The 19298-nt window shown below is 45.2% G+C and overlaps 1 protein-coding gene across 4 annotated transcripts in view; it reads right to left on the reverse strand.

Annotated features, from left to right (window-relative positions):
* The window catches only part of Fry (FRY microtubule binding protein), a 404412-nt gene that overhangs the window by 29470 nt on the left and 355644 nt on the right, over positions 1-19298 (reverse strand). For all 4 annotated transcript variants that reach the window (XM_057765235.1, XM_057765236.1, XM_057765234.1 and 1 more), the window contains 6 exons: positions 18231-18401; positions 10718-10918; positions 10204-10365; positions 7127-7293; positions 5655-5844; positions 1134-1283 (listed from right to left, as the gene is read on the reverse strand). In XM_057765235.1, the coding sequence (XP_057621218.1) occupies positions 1134-1283; positions 5655-5844; positions 7127-7293; positions 10204-10365; positions 10718-10918; positions 18231-18401 (1041 nt within the window). The remainder of the gene's footprint in view (positions 1-1133; positions 1284-5654; positions 5845-7126; positions 7294-10203; positions 10366-10717; positions 10919-18230; positions 18402-19298) is intronic.

Genomic DNA, 19298 nt, shown 5'->3' on the forward strand with positions numbered 1-19298 from the left:
ATATTCTGTCTGTGTGTATGTCTGCAGGCCAGAAGAGGGCACCAGATCTCATTACAGATGGTTGTGAGCCACCCTGTGGTTGCTGGGAATTGAACTCAGGACCTTTGAAAGAGCAGGCAATACTCTTAACCACTGAGCCATCTCTCCAGCCCTATCAGCAACATTTCATGTTTTGTGATGGGAGACAGACCTCCAAAGAGATCTGCAAACTGATTTTGTATTTAATTTGCATTTAAAGCAATTTAAGATGGAATTATTTTTCATATTGTATTGCTTGCTGAGAGGCCATTCAGGCTGCTGGAAAGACAGACTTTGTAGAAAGGAAATTTCAAGGGCATTTCAAGGGGCGCCTCTCTGTAAGCCTGAGAACTTGGGAGGCTGTGTCTGGAAAAGAAGGATTCAAAATTCAGTGTTTAGTTACCCAGCTTGTGTGATGGTTCTGGATGGGGAGAAACGAAGGTCATGGGTAACCCCTGCCCTCTAAGCACTGGCCAGTTATGGTTCTCTCCGTAAAACCATAACCTGATAGTAGAGACTTCCAGGTAACCTCTGTGAGGGTTATACAATCGTATGCACAGTTGGCAAAGTCAGTCAGAGTCACTTGGGAGAGGGGCCGAGGACATGGAAGGAACATAGAGCTAAATTGTGTCTAGTTCTCTGAAATTCCTGGCCTGGGATGGCAATGTTCACTAATTACTCTGCAGACCCAGAGGCCTTCAGGGGGCATGTCACAACCCTACACTGCTCATGGCCTTGGAGGTATTTTTAAAATGGGCCAATCTGATGACCCAAGTTTGATCCCTGGAACCCATGATGGAAGAAATTTTTTTTTTTGTTTTGTTTTTGTCTTTTTTTTGTTTTTCGAGACAGGGTTTCTCTGTGCTTTTGGAGCCTGTCCCGGAACTAGCTCTTGTAGACCAGGCTGGTCTCGAACTCACAGAGATCCGCCTGCCTCTGCCTCCCGAGTGCTGGGATTAAAGGCGTGCGCCACCACTGCCCGGCTGGAAGAGAGAATTAAGTTGTCCTCTGAGCTCTGCCCATGGGCATGTGTGTGCACCCCTCACACACATGCACTCTAATGATAAACCCCACACAAACATGCTACCCCACCAGGGCAGGCCACGGGCACTCACAGTCTCAGCATCCACAAACAGTGTAGGGCATTCAGAGCAGGAGGTGAGCATCTGGGAAGAGCTGACAAATTTGGACCCGATTCCCCGAAGGTTATCTCCAAGGTAACTGGCTGCATCACACGTTAGGAAGCAGAACCTCTTTTGAATATTCTGCAAGGCAGGAGAGGGATCATTAGCAAAGGCCAAGGTCAACTTGTATACTGGAAAATAACTACGATTTTTTTTTGTGTATGGGGCAGAACTTTAAAATAATTTGGGGCTTGGTGGTACAGACCTGTAATCAAGTACTTAGAAGGCAGAGGACCAGAAATTTGAGGCCAGCCTGTAGTATATGAGAAAATGTCTCAAAAAATAAATAAAAAAGAAAAGAAAAAGAAAAAAATGGGGTTCGAGAGATGGCTCAGCAGTAGAGAGCACACATGCCACTCTTGCGGATAACCAAGTTGGATTCCTAGTACACATGCTGGGAAGTTCACAACCTCTTATAATCCCAGATCCAGGGGATCCAGAGGGAACATTCCCCAACATAATAAAAATATGTGTGACGAACCCACAGGCCACACCATCCTACATGGAGAAAAACTGAAAGCGAATCCACTAACATTGGGAAGGAGACAGAGCTGTCACCTGTCCCCATGCCTTTTCAATGCCCTGCCTGAAGCACAAGCCAGAGCAACATGACAAAAGATTAAAAGGCCACAACAGAAAAAGACAAAGTCAAATTATTGCTATTGAAGATGATGTGATAAGCCAGGTGGCGGTGGCACGCACCTTTAATCCCAGCACGTGGGAGGCAGAGGCAGGTGGATCTCAGTGAGTTAGATAAGAAATCCCAAAAATTCTACCAGAGAACTGGAAATGATCAATACTTTTGGCAAAGAAATCCTAAAAAGGGCCGGGCGGTGGTGGCGCATGCCTTTAATCCCAGCACTTGGGAGGCAGAGGCAGGTGAATCTCTGTGAGTTCGAGACCAGCCTGGTCTACAAGAGCTAGTTCCAGGACGGGCTCCAAACCCACAGAGAAACCCTGTCTTGAAAAACCAAAAAAAAAAAAAAAAAAAAAAAGAAATCCTAAAAAGACCTCAGCTAGCCAAAGCAATCTTGAGCAAAAGAACACCACTATAGGGATCACCAGTCAAGAATTTGAGCTGCAATACAGAGCTATAGTAACAGAAAACCCAAACGTGAGTACATGTAACCGCAGACATGTGATATTTGACAGAGAGATCAAAGATACACACCGGGAAAAGACAACATCTTCAACAAATGCTCCTGGGAAAACTAGATGTCCACATGCAGAAGAATGGAATTAGATCCATGTCTACCACACTGCACCAAAAATCAACCCCAAATGGGCCAACAGACATTACTGTCAAACCCGACACGCTGAAAGTTCTAGAAGGAGAAACAGGCAGTGAGCTCCAGGACACGGCTGTAGGAAAGGCCTTTCTGGATAGGACGACATCTGCTCAGGGAATAAAGTCAACAACTGACCAAGGGACCCCACGGAACTAAAATGCTCTGTACAGCTAAGGAAAGAACTGAGTGAAAGGGAGGCCCACAGAGTGGGAGAGAATCCTTGTCAGCTATACATCTGATAGAGGATTAACATTCAGACGATACAAAGAACTACCCCAAACCAACCAAAGAGTCACGAAAACAAACGACCCAATTAAAAAAGGGTTATGGATCAGAATGGACAGTGTTTTGTTTTTTGTTATTTGTTTTGTTTTTTCAAGGCAGGGTTTCTCTGTGTAGCCCTGGTTGTCCTGGAACTCACTCTGTAGACCAGGCTGATCTTGAACTCAGAGATCTGCCTGCCTCGGCCTCCCAAGTGCTGGGATCAAAGGCATGTGCCACCACCGCCTTGGCTGGATGGAGAATTCTTAAGGAGAAACAAAAAAAATGGCTAAGCAATATCTTAAGTGTTCAACATCTTTGTAGTTAGGGAAATACAAATTAAAATATTGATATGTCACTTTATTGCACCTAGCATGGCAGAAATCAAGAGAACAATGGGTAGCAAACACGGGTGGGGAAAGGGAACGCTCATCTGGTGGAATTGCAAACGGGTGCAGCCACTCTAGAATCAGCATGGAAGACTTTCAAAAATCTAAAAATGGACCTACCATATGACCCAGTATATCACCCTGTGGCATGTGACCAAGGAACTGACATTCCTCTCCAGAAATATGTGCTCAGCGAAGTTCATTGCTGATCTAGTCACAAAAGCTGGGGAATGGAGACAGCCTAAATGTCCTTCAACTGATGATTTAATAGTGAGAATGTGTTACATATATACTATTCGGGTGTGCATTTGTGTGTGTGTGCGTGCATGTGTGTGTGTGTTGTGTGTATACCAATCAGCTGTATGGAAAAAAGAAATTGTGAAAATTTCAAGCAATGTATGGAACTAGAAAATGTTCTACTGTGTGAAGTAATCCAGACTTTATACCCACAGACAAGCGTAGCTCTCACCCCTCATCAAAGAAACATCTCTTCCCAGCAGATAGAGACCACAATAGAAATTCCCAGCTGGTTAAAATGCAGCAAACAACTGACCTTGGTGCCCACTCACAGTCCAGATGTCTACAGCACAACCCTTACAGCCGAGGCTCACAGTCCAGATGTCTACAGCACAACCCTATAGCCGAGGCCCACAGTCCAGATGTCTACAGCACAACCCTATAGCCGAGGCCCACAGTCCAGATGTCTACAGCACAACCCTACACTGAGGTTCACAGTTGATTTTTCTACAACATAACCTCTCCAGCTGAGGCTCAGAGAACATCAAGGAAAAGGGGTGGGGACACTGTCAGAACCAGAACATCAGGGCATCTGCCATGAGATCGTGCCTTCTAGGTATATCAGGAACATTTCAACAATATGGTCACCTGTACAAGACCTGCACAAAGACAACACTAATTACCTGACATGCCAATTAAGTGGGGAAAATCTCAAAAGGCCCTACCCCTAGATGAAGAGCTATGGGCAATCAATGGCTGCTGAGAAAGGAGAAATGAGTCTTCTCCAGGGATGGGCTCCTAGATAAGTCATCCAATCCCAGGTGGTCAGCCCTAAACACATGTCCATATGAGCCATACTTAACGAACACAGCAGGTTGTATTTATATATGTGTATACATGTGTGTATAATTACAGAAGAGGTCATGAAGTTGCGAGGGAGTGGGGGGGCATGGGTGGAGTTGAAATAAATACAATACTTGTGGTGGTTTGGATAAGAATGGCCCCATAGGCTCATAGATTTGATTGGCTACCAGGGAGTGGCACTACTAGGAGGTGTGGTCTTGTTGGAGGAAGTGTGTCACTGGGGGTGGGCTTTGAGGTTTCAGATGCTCAAGCCAGGCCCAGTTTCTCACTCTCTTCCTGCTAATCAAAATGTAGAACTCTTGGTTCCTTTTCCAGCACTATGTCTGCCTGCATGCCGCCATGTTTCCCACCATGATGACGATGGATTAAACCTCTGAACTGTAAGCCACCCCAATTAAATGTTTTCCTGTATAACAGTTGCCGGGTTGTGGTGTCTCTTCACAGCAATGGAAACCCTAACTAAGGCAGTACTTTTGTATGTAGCTCTCAAAAAGTAATAAAATAAATGGTAAGAAGAAAAAAATTTATCTCATTCTGTAGTCCCAGGACAGCCTGGAACTCACTATGTAGCCCAGGTTATCCCCAGTCTTGCAACAACCCGCCTGCCTCTGTGTCCCAAGGGCTGGGATTACAAATTGTGTGCCACCTTGTCTGGTATTAAAAAAAATTTTTTTAAACATTATGAAATATTCAGTGTGTGTTCTAAGGAAAAGGAGAGGGGTTCAGAGACACCGGAGTAGGCAAGCTAAAGATCCCCTTAATGGTCCTGGTGCCATGTGTGTTGGCTAGTGTTTTGTCAACTTGACACAAGCTCCCGTCATTCGGGAAGAGGGAGCCTCCACTGAGAAAATGCCCCCACTAGACTGACCTGTAGACGAGGATATGGGACATTTTCTTGATTAACTACTGATGAGGGGGAGGGCCAGAGCTTCGTGGGTGGTGCCAACCATGGGCAGGTTGTCCTGGCTTACATTGAAAGAGCAGGCTGAACTCATGACAGGGAGCAAGTCGGTCAACAGTGTTCCTCCACGGTCCCTACTCCAATGACTGCCTTGGCTACTAGCCGCAAGCCAAATTAACTGTTTCCCCACTAAGGTGCTTTTGTTCATGGTATTTTATCACAGCAATAGAAACCCTAATGAATACACCGTGGTTTCTTATCGTTGAGAACATCAACAAAGAAACGGAGTGTGGAGTGTCAGTGGGATAAACAATCCTTTCATGGCAGCCGACCTGAAACCATTTAAGTCCAACCTCTTCACAAGGGGCAGGCAATAAAGGCTGAGCAGAAGCGGTGGGTGGAGGAACCAGTCTCTAGAGGAGAAGATAGCTACATAGCCTTCGAGGGACAATAACCCCTTCTGGAAGCCACAGCCGTTCAGCTGTCCTCAGGATGCTCCCTGAGCCCATACCTTAAACAGAGAGGAGAACACGTGAAATGTGTACACGGCGCAGGAGCCGTCTGAGTCACACATGAGCTGGTTAATGTGGCTGCGCCAGGCCTCCTCGGCATCATCACAGGCGGCAGGCTGAAAGGCAGCGAGGATGGCCGAGAAGAAGGGCGAGGGAGGCGGGGACACACCCCTGTCACCTTCTCCAAAGCTGGAAAACACGAAAACCACCACATCAAAAAGTGACAGGCCTCTTGTACCCAGCTGTACAAATTCAACACTCGAGAGTCAGCCTGCTGAGATGGCTGAGTGGGTCCTTTATTCCCTTCAAGGGCCCTCTGGGGAACTGGCTTTCTTTAGGTTTGAAGAAAAATAGACTTTATACCACTGGTATTTCTATAATTCCTCTTTTTGCCTTTTTGCTTGGGGTTGATGGTTTAAGACTATATAGCCTTGGTTGGTCTGAAACTCACTATGTAGACCAGGCCAGCCTTAAACTCACAGAGATTTGCCTGCCTCTGACTCCTGAGTGCTGGGATCAAAGGAGTTTGCCTCCATGCCTAGTTCTTTCATTCCTAATTCTTTTGCATAGGCGGTTTATCTCTTCTACCTTGCTCTTCCAGGGGCCAGGCCTCAGACCGAACATCTGTTCCCAGCTCCCCATTACCAGTCTTCTACACTTCGCATTCAGAACCAGTTGAACTGGATGCTGCAAATGTGTTTCTGATGCAGACAGGCAATGGACGCATGTGCGTAAATGCTCAGAATACTCAGGGATGGGGAGGGCACGGCAGGGAAGAAAGAAAGAGAATACAGAATGAAGAAGGCGGACTGGAGGAAGGCAAGGGGGTACACTTGAAAAGCCCCCATCTTTTCAGGGCGTTCCCTGGGCTTTTTCTTTTGGTGGTAAGACGTTCCCTGTCTAGCCACAGGCTGTTACTTAGGTTTCATTTTCAGCATCCACAAATGCAAATATAACATTGTAACTTTGCTCTAAAGAGGATCCAAACAGCATTAGAATCTGTGAGCTCACTGCAGACACAGAATTGATGCACGGTACCATGTCTTCATCTACCCCGCCTTCTCTTTGTGCTTGTGTAAGTTATTACTTTCAGAGGCATCAGCCACTAGGCTGCAAGACACTCACTTAAGAAGCAGTAATTTAGCTTGTAAGAGCCTCCTGTTCGTGTCTTTCAACTCTAAAGGGAAAGAATTCATTTTCAAGCTTTTCATATTTTGCTTATCTTCAAAGCTTCATGTCCCCAGGGCCTTTTTCGGCTTTTCATTGCTCTCTGGCCCTATAAATTCCTGCACGGCCATTCTTTCTTGGTCCCATGGAAAGCCCTACATGGATGATCCCTGCCAGGTTCCCTGCTAGGAAATCTCCACAGCATGAGGACCGGTGGCTTTAGACTCAAGCTAGTAAGTAGCTTGACTGCCACACACTGTCGTCCACGTGCCCTTGCCTCCCATCTCGCCAAGGGCTGCCTTGCCTTGCAAGGGTATACTGGTCCAGACCCTGATTGCCTTTCTCTTCTGCCTCAGTCATGTCCAGGCTGAAGCTGTCACTGCATTCAAAAGCTGCTGGGAGCTCATTGATGGAACTCGAAAGGTCATCTTCCTGCACGGTGGTGTCCTCCTCTTCAGGGACAGCTTCAGCCTGCAGTGACAAAAATTTAAACCCCAACGTATGAGAATGTATAGTAGAAGACTGGACCCACTGAAGCAGAGATCAAATCCTTACAGGGACGGAAATGGGGACATTTACTTTCTAGAACTGCATTCAGAAATTCTCTGAAGTATCCTTTCTCTACTGTCTGCCGTCCAGTCTCTTCCATAATCACCCCTAAGGGGCTCGGGAGATTACCACATTTGATCTGTGTTCGTACTGTACTAGTGCTAACTTTGACACAGTCAGAGAAACACCTCCCTTCCCTTGTCCACTTTCCACGTTTACAGATTAGCAACCTCTGCTTTACGTGCAAAGTATTTGCTCAATGTCAGGTTGGCCATTAGGGTGAGATCGGCAAGAGAATCTACCGCCTTTGTATTCATAAGAACTCAGCACTCCTAGAAGAGTTGATGTGTATGTGCGCGAAAGCCTGGACCCGTCCCTGGCGGGGGGCCTCATGGGACCACCGTAGTTTTCCAAACCACAAAGGAGCCAGCCACAGTTAAACTTTGATTTTACAGCTCCAGCTTTAGAATAGGCACATCCAGGCCTATTCTCCAGTAGGAAATCCCTTTTCCAGTGAAGGCCAGAATGTAGAAGTATTGGTGCATGGCACAGCTTGTGCTCAGAGAAGAATCTAGTGTTTGTGGTGGGGTGACAGGCTCTCCCTACAGAAGGCACTCCACCACTCACCCGCATGCTTGCCTTCCTCTTGCTACCCTCTAAGGGCAGTGGCTAAGGTGGGAGGGTGGCTCTCACCTCGCCAGAATGCGGTCAATAAACAAGAACAACTAACTGCACTAGGGCAGATAGATCTTGGATCAGTGGGAGGCAGGGAAGAGATTCAGAAAGTCAATTGGAAAAAGAGGCTGGGCTTTGAGCTGCGGTCAGGGAGGAAGTCAGCCGGAGAACGGACTGTTCTGTGAGAGGAAGGAACTGGACCATACATCAGAGAAGAAGAGGAAGGAAATACGTGTACATGCTTCTCTGAGTCATCTTAAAACAAAAACAAAGTCAAGGTGAAGTAGAGACCCTTACCAGGGGTTAACATCTGGCTCTTGGCTTATAGTATTCTGAATATAGGATTAGTGAGAAATTAGCCACAAAGTCAGAGCTAGATTACACAGGCTGTGTCCGTGGAGGTGCTGAGTTCTTATGGATGAATCTGGGTTTTCTCTAGCATCCTAAGTATATCAAATACTACAGAAATTTTGGTCATGAGAAAATAGATAGGTCTTTAGAAACAAGACTTAATGTTTTTTGATAGAATTAGATTATTTTTCTTTTTTTTTCTTTTCTTTTTTTTTTTTTTTTTGGTTTTTCGAGACAGGGTTTCTCTGTGGTTTTGGAGCCTGTCCTGGAACTAGCTCTTGTAGACCAGGCTGGTCTCGAACTCACAGATATCCGCCTGCCTCTGCCTCCCAAGTGCTGGGATTAAAGGCGTAGATTATTTTTCTTAAGAGAAATCAATCAATTAATCAATCTACCTACCTACCTGCTAGTATTTAAAAGAAAAATGGAAAGAATGTATTCATGCTGAGAAACAGCATGTGCTCAGTATATCACATATGTTTTATGATGTTTCCCCAAGAAACTCAACTTGAAAGGTTTTAACCTTAGGATTCTAGTATTTTTGACCGTAGAACAAGATTTTTTTGGGGTGTGTGCATATATTATTTTGTTCCCAAAAATGGCATTTCTTTCTCTAAGAATCCCAATTATAGTCCTGATTCTTACTTTTGAATTGGGGAAATCATAGAAATAATGTTTATTTAAGCTCTAATATTTTTAGATAATTGTACCTAAGTAGTTGCTATTAGTTTAAAGCGTTCAGGGGTTTCTTGATTTCAGATCTGTTTTTAGTATACTGTAAAATGATATAGAAAGTATTATAGTTTCCTTTAGCAGTAACACACACACAGACACACACACACATACACACCACAGTTTTCTCTTCAAAGTTGCAAAACCATAGCCAAAGTGAAGGTCAGGAATAATTAATCATCCCCACCCCCCAACAAAGTTTCTCTGTGTAGTCCTGGCTGTCCTGGAACTCGCTCTGTAGACCAGGCTGGCCTTGAACTCACAGAGTTCCACCTGCCGCCTCTGCCTCCTGGGGCTGGGACTAAAGACTTGGGCCACTACTGCCTGGCCAGGAAAGACTAATTCTAACGGTGATACACTATTTTGGCATTTCTAATTATGAAGAAAAACCTTTATACTAAAGGGCATATGTGCTGTTATAGCATGCAAGCGCATGGTTTTATGGCTAGGGCATTTTCTGTGAATTTTGATAAAATAAAAATTTAGATAAAACTTTAAATAAAAAAGCCACAGATTTTTTTGTTTTGTTTTGTTTTAAAGCCAACCTTTTAAGACAAGGACATGACATGTACCAGGTAGTGTTTCTCCTCGGGGAGTCTAGCTAGGAGAACTGTATTCAGACCCGGCATAATTTTGTGTGGCTGACCTTAAATATTCCTATTATGTGCCAAGAGGCAAGCATTGAATCAATGAGCAAATTGTATCATTGGTTCCTACACAAGAAAAAATGCCCCCCTCACGCGTGTATACTCCTACACCTCCCGTGGCGTGTTGTTTGATAATATGCCATGCCCAGCTGCAACCACCTCTCTCCACCAATCAGAAGTCAGCTATTTCATTCTATAAAGGCCTCAGGCCTCATCTCTCAATCAAAGGGAAGTAAGTCTGCTCAAGTCCTGGAGCAGAAAACAACTTCAAAGTGCCCGGACAGGAGCACAGGCCTCAATCACTTCACTGAGATCCCAGGAATGAAGTGGCCCCACTCTGGCTAGGAATTCTTACCTAGGATTTTTTTTTTTCTTTTTCCCCTCCCATTCCAGGAAACTACAATAAAGATTTCCCAAATCTCTTCACCTTTGACCCCTCTGAAATCTGTAGATTATTTATATCAGGCAAAGAAGCCTCGAAGCTTGCCATTCTGGTGTTGAAGGAATGGGGGTCGGCGGGGGTGGAGTCACAGGCGGTGGTGAGTAGTTCAATAGGATTGGCCTCCTCAGAGGGGGAGAGATTCATGATCTGTTTAGAAAGCAAAGGAAAGAAATGTAACACGAAGTTCCCCTCAAAAGAACGCAGACCGTCACTCTCCAGGTGTTGGCTGACTGGTATGATTTTTTCCAGATTCTACGCCATTGTTACTGGACCGTCAACATAACGGTGGGCAACCCAGTATGACTGTGGCCTCATGGTGCCATCTGCCACCTACAGAGAAGAGGTCACTTAGCCCGCACCCGAGAGTCCAGATTTCAGCTCAGCAGCCATAGAAAGTGTATTTAGCTGGAAACAAAACTTGATTTAATTACAACCAAACCAAACCACACCAAACCAAAGGCAAGGCCTCCCTTTCTCCAGTGGGAGCGCCCCTACTTACAAGGTCTGAATGTTCCAGGATCTGGCTGGCCGTGAGGTCCTCCTCCTCCGATGACTCATCCGAGTCCTCATGGTTCATTTTACTCAGACTGGGAGTGCTTCTAGAGAGCTGGCGCTCCTCCAGGATCTGCGCGTCACACTTGTCCAGGCTGTCCAGGGAACGCCTGCGCACTCCCCAGTTGAAGTTATCCATGCTCTCCCCCTGAAATCACAGCACAGACGGCTCTTCATGCCCCAGCCCCTGGCATGCACGCCTTCCCACAGTCAGTCCGTCCCAGCGCAGAAAGGAAAGTGGTCAGCATCAACCCTCAGGCTCCCATCTGCTTTGGTACCCAGGCTTCAGTTTACCACGGGAGGAGACAAAAGGGCGGACCTTGTCTGTCAAAGAGCGTTATCTCATGAGTAGAAGTGGGGGGCTCTTCTCTTTGGTGTGTGTGTATACATATGGTTTTTTTTTTTTTTTTTGAAACAGGGTCTCACTGTTTAGTCTTGGATAGGCTGAAACTCACCTTTGTAGACCAGACTTGCCCCAAACTCACAGAGATCCACTTATTTCTTTCTCTCTCCCAAGTGCTGGGATTAAAGATGTCCACCGCTACACCCAGCAGATAATATATATATTATCTTTAAAAGTTGATTTGGGTAAACCCTAGAAAACTATTGTGTTTTCAAAAATCTGTCCCAGAAAGGGGAGACCATTAATATTACAATAACTTGAAAATTAGTGTGCACTCCCTTCTCCCACCAGCCCGTTTGAAGAGTTTTCAGAAGGAAGAACAAATTTGCTTGAAGCACATTCCAGAATTTCTTGGCTATTAAGTATAAGAGCATTAGGTAAACACCCCAGATTGTCTGCCACAGCAGATTCTACAGATAAAATGCAGTGTTAAAGGCTTGTGAGAGCCAGACAATGTTTGGCGGGCCATGCGCTACATGGAAGCTGCATCTTGGCTTTTGCTTAAAATTCGTCTGGAAATCATCGCAAGCAGGGAAGTGGTTAAATTTCTTGCCGTTTCTGGGGACTTACCCCTTCTGACATACAGAGAACCGGCCTAGCTCTACAACGGAGTGTCAAAGCCTGGAGCTCTACCTCAGAGCACTCCGCAAACACCAGCTATTAAATAAGTCTGTTTGTTTGGCAAACATGACTTTGTTTTCTTGCAGAAATGAATATAGGATTTGCCTTTTGTTTTTCTCTCAGGACTAAAGGAAGGTCTCTACCCTGATGATAAACACATTTTGGTCTAAATGAGGACACCTGGGTTAGAACTAGCCTCTTCCGCCCCATAAAGTGGCCATCTGAGATGTGGCCTGACGGCTCCTGAAGCAGAGCAGAGCTTCTGACGAGAGGTCAGCGGGCAGCAGGACAACCCGAGAGCCGCCAGTGTGCCTAGAGTGTGGTGGGTGGGAGGCTGATTTTCCTCCTCTGGTTAAAGTCTCTTGTTCCTGACTCCAGGTAAGGCAGATTTGTCGGTGCCAGAGACCTCGGTGTCATACGCGTCTCCCCAGTGTCACAGACCTCAGTGTTACATGCCTCTCCTGTAACAAGCATTGACCTAGCTTGTCCAAATAGCTTTGGCTATCTGTGAGGGAAAGCAATAGTAAGACTCCTAAACACATCGCTCCAGATACAGACACTATTATTGTCATCTCTCCCTGTTATGGTATTTTTAGGACTTATGAATTATTATTATAATTGTTGTTCTTCTGAGACAGGGTTTCCTGTGTAGCCCTGGCTGTCCTGGGACTCACTTTGTAGACCAGACTGGCCTCAAACTCAGAGATCCACCTGTTTCTGCCTCCCAAATGCTGAATTAAAGGCGTGTACCACGACTGCCCAGTTGTATTTATTTATTGTTATTTTATGTGTATGTTTGCCTGCATGCATGTACATGCACCATGTGCATGCAGTGCCCAGAGAGGCCAGAGGAGAGCATCAGGTCCCTGAAATTGAAGTTATGGATGGCTCTGAGCTGCTTGGGTGCTGGGAACCCAACCTAATTCTGTATTCATGCTTTTATGCTGTAGGGGTTGGACTTCCCTAATCTGAAGTATTACAAAACCCCCAATTTTGAGCACCATCATGGAGCCCCCCTGCAAGTAGAAAATTCCATGGTATAGATCACAGTCAAAACCCAGGACCCTTAAAAATGCTGTATAAAATTAGCTGTAGGCTAATTACAGAGAAAATAAAAGTGAATTTAGCATTTAGAGTTAGGTCTCATCCTTTAGAAACCGTCTATATTATGTGTATGCAAATATTCCAAAAATAAATACGTAAATAAATTAAACTACTCAAATCTGAAACTTTTCTAGCATTTTAGATAAGGAAATTCTATCTGCACCTGTCCCCCTAAGTGGATGTGATAAATTACCACTAAATAATGTAGTTTTATTCTTCCTGGTAGGAACAGTTAATTCCTTAGTTTAAAGTAACTACTCTAGTTGGAATCTGAAAAAAAAAATGTATACGACCAAAAAGTCTTTTTTTTTTTTTTTTGGTTTTTCGAGACAGGGTTTCTCTGTGGCTTTGGAGCCTGTCCTGGAACTAGCTCTGTAGACTAGGCTGGTCTCGAACTCACAGCGATCCGCCTGCCTCTGCCTCCCGGGGCTGGGATTAAAGGTGTGCACCACCATCGCCCGGCTACCAAAAAGTCTTGAAAGAAAAGAAAAACTTAACTTGTGAAGGAAGGAACAAAGTTAAAGAGAAATGAAGAGGCGATAAGGGGAAGACCCTGGGAGAAAGACATAAACACAAACTCACGACACCAGATTTCTTGTCCCAAATGAATAGATGTGTTGGGCAGAGTCTCACGAGCAACAGCTCTGGAGGTCAGGTCACCTCCACTGACCCTGAGTCTGAAGCATCACAGGGTATCTAAGGTAAGAGCACCAGCACAGGTGCTCTTGTTGATGTGGGGGACCCCTGACCCCGTGAACCCACAGGGCATAAGAACTGGGAGGCATGGATCACAGCCGTCTCAATAGAGGAGGTATTGGTTCCATTCCAGGCAAAGGGGCTGAAATTATTTCCCTGGTGGTAGTTGAGGGGTTGAGATGGAGCAACCCTTACCTAGTCTACTCTGAGGTAAGGGCCATGGAGGAGGGGCTATGGGTGTAGCTAAGAGGTAGAACATGTGCTTAGCCTTTTTTTTTTTTTTTTTAACACTTTCTTGGGTTGGATTTCTAGCATACACAACAAAATTCTATCATGGGTGAAAGTCAGACCAGCTTCTATTTTTTTTAAGTTTATTTATTTATTTTTTAAAAAATACTTATTTATTTATTATGTATACCTCATTATAGATGGTTGTGAGCTACCATGTGGTTGCTGGGATTTGAACTCAGGACCTTTGGAAGAACAGGCAATGCTCTTAACCACTGAGCCATCTCTCCAGCCACTTAAGTTTATTTTTATTTTATGTGTATGAATGTTTTGTCTGCATGTGTGCCTGTGTGCCGTGTGTGTGCTGTGCCGGTGGAGGCCAGAAGAGGGCGTAAGATCCCTTGGAACTGGAGTTACAGATGGTTGTGAACTGCCATGTAGGTGTGCTGGGAACTGAACTTGGGTCCCTTGCAAGAGCAGTTAAGAACACTTAGCTATCTTTCCAGCCCTCAGCCCAATTTTCTCAGCGTGGCACAAACTACCCTCAGTGAGGGTTGCCCATCCTGTCCAGTTTGTACCTTATGTCACATACAAAGTTAAAAGCCAAAACCCTGTTTGTTTATAATGCCAGATTATGTATACAGAGCATGGTTAACTATTTCAAATGGATCATTTGCACATACAGTTATCAAATGTAAACATAACACCTAGAGTTTATGCTGGGGCAGCAGAATATTCACGAATACCCCAGAAATGTCAAAAATGATAGTCTTGAAATTATTTCAAATAAAATTCTGTTAGAATGATTGCTGTTGTTATCATTGGAGTGCTGGGGATAGAAGCAGGACTTTGTGCACGATAAGAAAATGCTCTACCATTGAGCTTTACCCCAGCCAAGAAAACAACTGTCATCAAACATATTTCTCCAAATGAAACTACTTAGAGTGAGTCCTAAAGTGACAGGGTCATGGGTCAGCTTCTTTAAGACAGGTGTCAGGGCATCCTCACTATTGGCACTGCCCTTTTCTTGAAGGATACTTGGCTTGGATGAAAATCTATCTATTGCCAGACAGAGAGATCTAGCTTTGGAGTCTTAGAAAAGGAAGTGAATTCCTTTTTCTTTTTTTTTGTTTGTTTTGTTTTTCGGCAGTGCTGGGGATGGAACCCAGTCCTCATTTGTGCTAAGTAGACAGTCTATCACTTAGGCACATCCTTAGTCTGATCTCACTTTCTCCAGAATAGCAGAACTCATCCAGTGTGTAACTGCCTCATCAGGAATAATTGGGTGCCTATCCATAGACCCTATTCAAAGACTTGTCTCCTCTCAAGGGATACAACCATGCAACTTCCAGAACCAAGGATAATAAAGCATTTTTGTATTTTAGAATATATTTCCATACGAGAGCAGCCACGGGGGGGGGGGGCGCAACAAAACAAAATGAAACAAAAACCACCTACTATCACACACAGCTAACGAGAAGTCTACACACAAGCAGGCATTCGTGTGCTGGAGGGGATGCGGGGGAGGGGGAATCACTCACGTTGTTATATAACTATGCAATGATACAATTCGCCAGTGCACAAATTAGGAATAGCAGGGTCTTACCTGAAGTTCCTGGGAGGCAGTTTGAATGGACAGAAAAACAAACAGAAGGTCTATTTTAAATGATTGTATAAAGTACTCCATCACATTTTAGCTTGCACACAACAACTAAAGGTGTTAATTAACAACATATTCTTTGGTAGACACAACCTAAAATAAATGAAGGAAAATATGCGCTAACTCCAGTGAGAAAGTCAACGTCAGAGTTCCCAAACGACTTCCGGGAAGATGGCGAGGCCGAAGTGACCTGAGGCCGCTTTTAGAAACAGCTCCCTCCCTACATCAACAACAGTGCTGTTGCCTTTAGCACTTGTTTATTTAGAATGCCTGAATACTCCTTCCTGAGAAAATGGTTAAATGTCCCCCGAGAGATAAGAGAGTCAAGAAAGTGGCACCAGCTGACCACACTCACGAGGCTAAAAGTGTTTGCGGTTGTGGTCAGTCTACCTCGGATGTGAAATTATTAGTGTGGACACAGAGCCCGGGAGATCCTGCGAGCTTCAAGGGCAAATGCCCTTAAGAAGATTTTATTCAAGTTCCAGAAGCTATTTAATAACAAGGGATAAACACAACAAAAACAGCTTGGGCTTTTGTTTGCTCTTTGTTTTCTGTTTAGGCAACCGTGTTTCGATTGGAGAAGCCAGAACATGCCTGCATTGCTGTCTTATTACTGGCGGGACTGTCTGACTGACTGGTGTAGAGGATGCCAGCTGTGCGTCTGACTGTGCTGCACACCCCATACCTGCCAACTGAGTCCTCATGTTGGGTCCACGGGTAGGGCTTTATTATACCCATTGGCTCAAGGGGCAGGTAATGCTCAAATGCTTCCACGTCCTGTCCACATCTCAGTGTATTTTAGTACAGACACTGCAAAACAACCTCGAGGGGTTATTCCTTTATTATGGAGACTAGGATTTTCTGTGCTGACTAAGCTGACTTTGAACTCCTGGGCTCAAGAGTGTCTTCAGGTACCTGACTACAGGTGTACACCCCCTTTGTTTGGATAAATTTTTGTTATTCTCTCAAGCTCCTTATACACATGTTAATCTTTTAAAATATTTATTTCATTTTATGTGTATGGAGGGTTTTTTTTCTGCAGGTAAATATGTGCACTATGCCCAGGCAGTGCCTGCAGAGGCCTGAAGAGGGCGTAGGATTCCCCCTGGAATTGGAGTTACAGATGGCTGTACATTGCCAGGTAGGTGCTGGGAACTGATCCTGGGTCCTCTAGAAGGCAGCTGGTACTATTAATTGCTGAGCCATCTCTGCAGACCCCTAACCTTTTTTTTTCTTTTTTTTCGAGACAGAGTTTTTCTGTAGCTTTGGAGCCTGTCCTGGAACTAGCTCTTGTAGACCAGGCTGGCCTTGAACTCACAGAGACCCGCCTATCTCTGCCTCCAGAGTGAAGGATTAAAGGTGTGCACCACCCAGCTTCTTTTGTTTATTAAAACAGGGTGTCACTATGCAGCCCTGGCTCTCCTGGAACACCAGGCTGGCCTTAAACTCACTGAGCTCCACCTGCCTCTGCCTCTCCAGTGCTGGGATTAAAGGTGTGTGCCACAACATCCAGCAGTCCTTTTTTTTTTTTCTGCTTTGGAGGGGTAGTGATGGAAATACAGCCCAGGGCCTTGAGCACAGTAGGCAAATACTCTACCAACGGTGCCAACCTCAGCCAGTGCTTTTAGGTCTGGGTTTGCTCAGTGTGTTATCTAGGGAAATAATGATTAGTCTGTGTATCTGCATCTTTCCTGCTGGGACATCTAGGGCAAAATGTGGCCCAGGGAGGTCAACCGAAGACAGCACTTTGGCCTCAACTAGACATAAGTGGGGTTACCCGTAGTCACATTCTTTCAGGCAGTTACTCAGAATCTTGTTTTCCCCTAAGATTATGGTTAAGAGGCACCCACCTACTGCAGGCTATAATAAACTTTAACTTGGGGCCTCTTCTTTAGCTGCAAAAGCAGGCGAAAGCCCCTTGGAACTGAGAGTGCACTGCATTCAATAGGAACGGGACCAAGGCAGCATTATGAGACAGAATCTCACTCAATCAGTTGAGTTTTCATTCCCTGGAGGCAAAACGCTGCCCTTCCCAGGGAACATGCCCTGAGTTGTACAAAGGAAGATGATTCTCTTCCTCCTCCTAGACCCACAGATAGCAGAAGAGCATCTCATTACCATGATTGCCATTCCAAACAAACAGATCTGTACATGCCTGCCAGGAGCTGAATTCAGCGGCTCTAGAGGACTGGAATGTTGACCACCAGCTAACCCAAAGCAGGGAAGACAGTAGGTCCCTGTCTCGTGTTTTAGAGTTTATCCCAAGCATTAATGCTTTCATCAAACACAGCACAAGAATGCAGGAGCCCTCAGGCTCTGATCTCACGGGGTGGCAAGCTGGCTTTGAAGTACCTACATCATAGCGACTTTACATTTGGAATGAAATGTTTAGCATATTTTTCTGTCCATGTCCCAGTTAACTTGCTTAGAAATGATGCATTCCTGTGATTAAATAAAAAAAAAAGTCCCCCTCCCTGGACTACACACACAGTCTTTGTGTAGTTATTACGACTCAGATCTTTGCCATTTAGAAAGAAGCTGGCAGCTTTGCTGCTAGCCCAGACAGGAAGGGTGGGGTAACTTTTGCAAAAGTGAAGCCGCTGTGCTTTGGAGAAGTTGATTCAAAACGGAGTTTACAGCTTCCCAACTAGAGACCTTGCTGTAGAGAGTGGCCAGCAGGGAAGGCGACACTGTTTGGTCAGCCCAGGACAAACTGAGAGGGTGACCATGACAGAGACTACACCGTACCTCCCCGTCCTCCAGCTCCACATCCAGGAAATCGAAGTCCCTGAAGACTCGGAACTGCTGCTCACTGTTGGTATCATCCATGTTCTCCTGCTCCCGGGTGCCGTCCTCGGATGACACCAGGCTGGTCTGATGCTCCGGCAGGTCCAGGTCCCCACACGAGGAAAAAATCACCTAGGAATCAAAAGAATCCTCTTTTGAGAAACTCACCTCCCTTCGGTTGTTTGTGCAACGAGTGATGGTCATTGGCTCCTGGGAGAACTGTGTCTCCAGTACACACCTAATTCCTTACGTGGGTATTTTTAGAAAGTTCTTTTATTATTTATGTTGGACAGGGGCCTTCGGATTAAACACGCTGCAAACACTCAAGTGCTTACACTACAAAAGCATTCTAGAGTTGACTGGCTATTAGAATGGACAGTGGGATACTTTGTGTGTGTATGTGTGTGTGTGTGTATGTAAAACAACTAAGCATGTGTTCACAAACAAACTGGAGCAGCTGAAATTTTCCACTCTTTTTAAGCTTACTGAGGTTAGACATTATCTACCTTCACAATCAAATGTCCATAAATAATATTTTACGGATGACGTCAAGCTATGGTTATTGTAAAATAAACCGCGGGAACAAAGGCTTCAACCCTTCGCGAGATTAACTAGAGCCTGGGAAGGGTTAGTAAAGAGAAGCCAAATCCCCAGGCTTAGGTTCTTTTTATTTAGACATTTTTTTCTTAATTAGTTAACTTTTTGAGACAGGGTCTCACTGTGTGTCCTGGTTGGCCTGGAACTCTCTATGTAGACGAGGGTGTCCCTAAATTCAGAGGTGTGTCTGCCTCTGCCTCCCAAGTGCTGGGATAAACAGAGGGTGTGGCTCAGTGGCAGAACATCTGCCTTATATAAAGAGTTGCTGGGTTCAAGCTCCAGCAAAACCATAGGGGAGGGAGGGAGGGAGGGAGGGAGGGAGGGAGGGAGGGAGGGAGGGAGGGAGGGAAGGAGGGAGACATAAAAACCAAGTGCTGGGATTAAAGGAATGAGCCACCACGCCCAGATACTGAGACATTAACAGATTTTTTA

This window comes from Chionomys nivalis, chromosome 3 (assembly GCF_950005125.1).
Source record: "Chionomys nivalis chromosome 3, mChiNiv1.1, whole genome shotgun sequence".
NCBI classification, from domain to species: Eukaryota; Metazoa; Chordata; class Mammalia; order Rodentia; family Cricetidae; genus Chionomys; species Chionomys nivalis.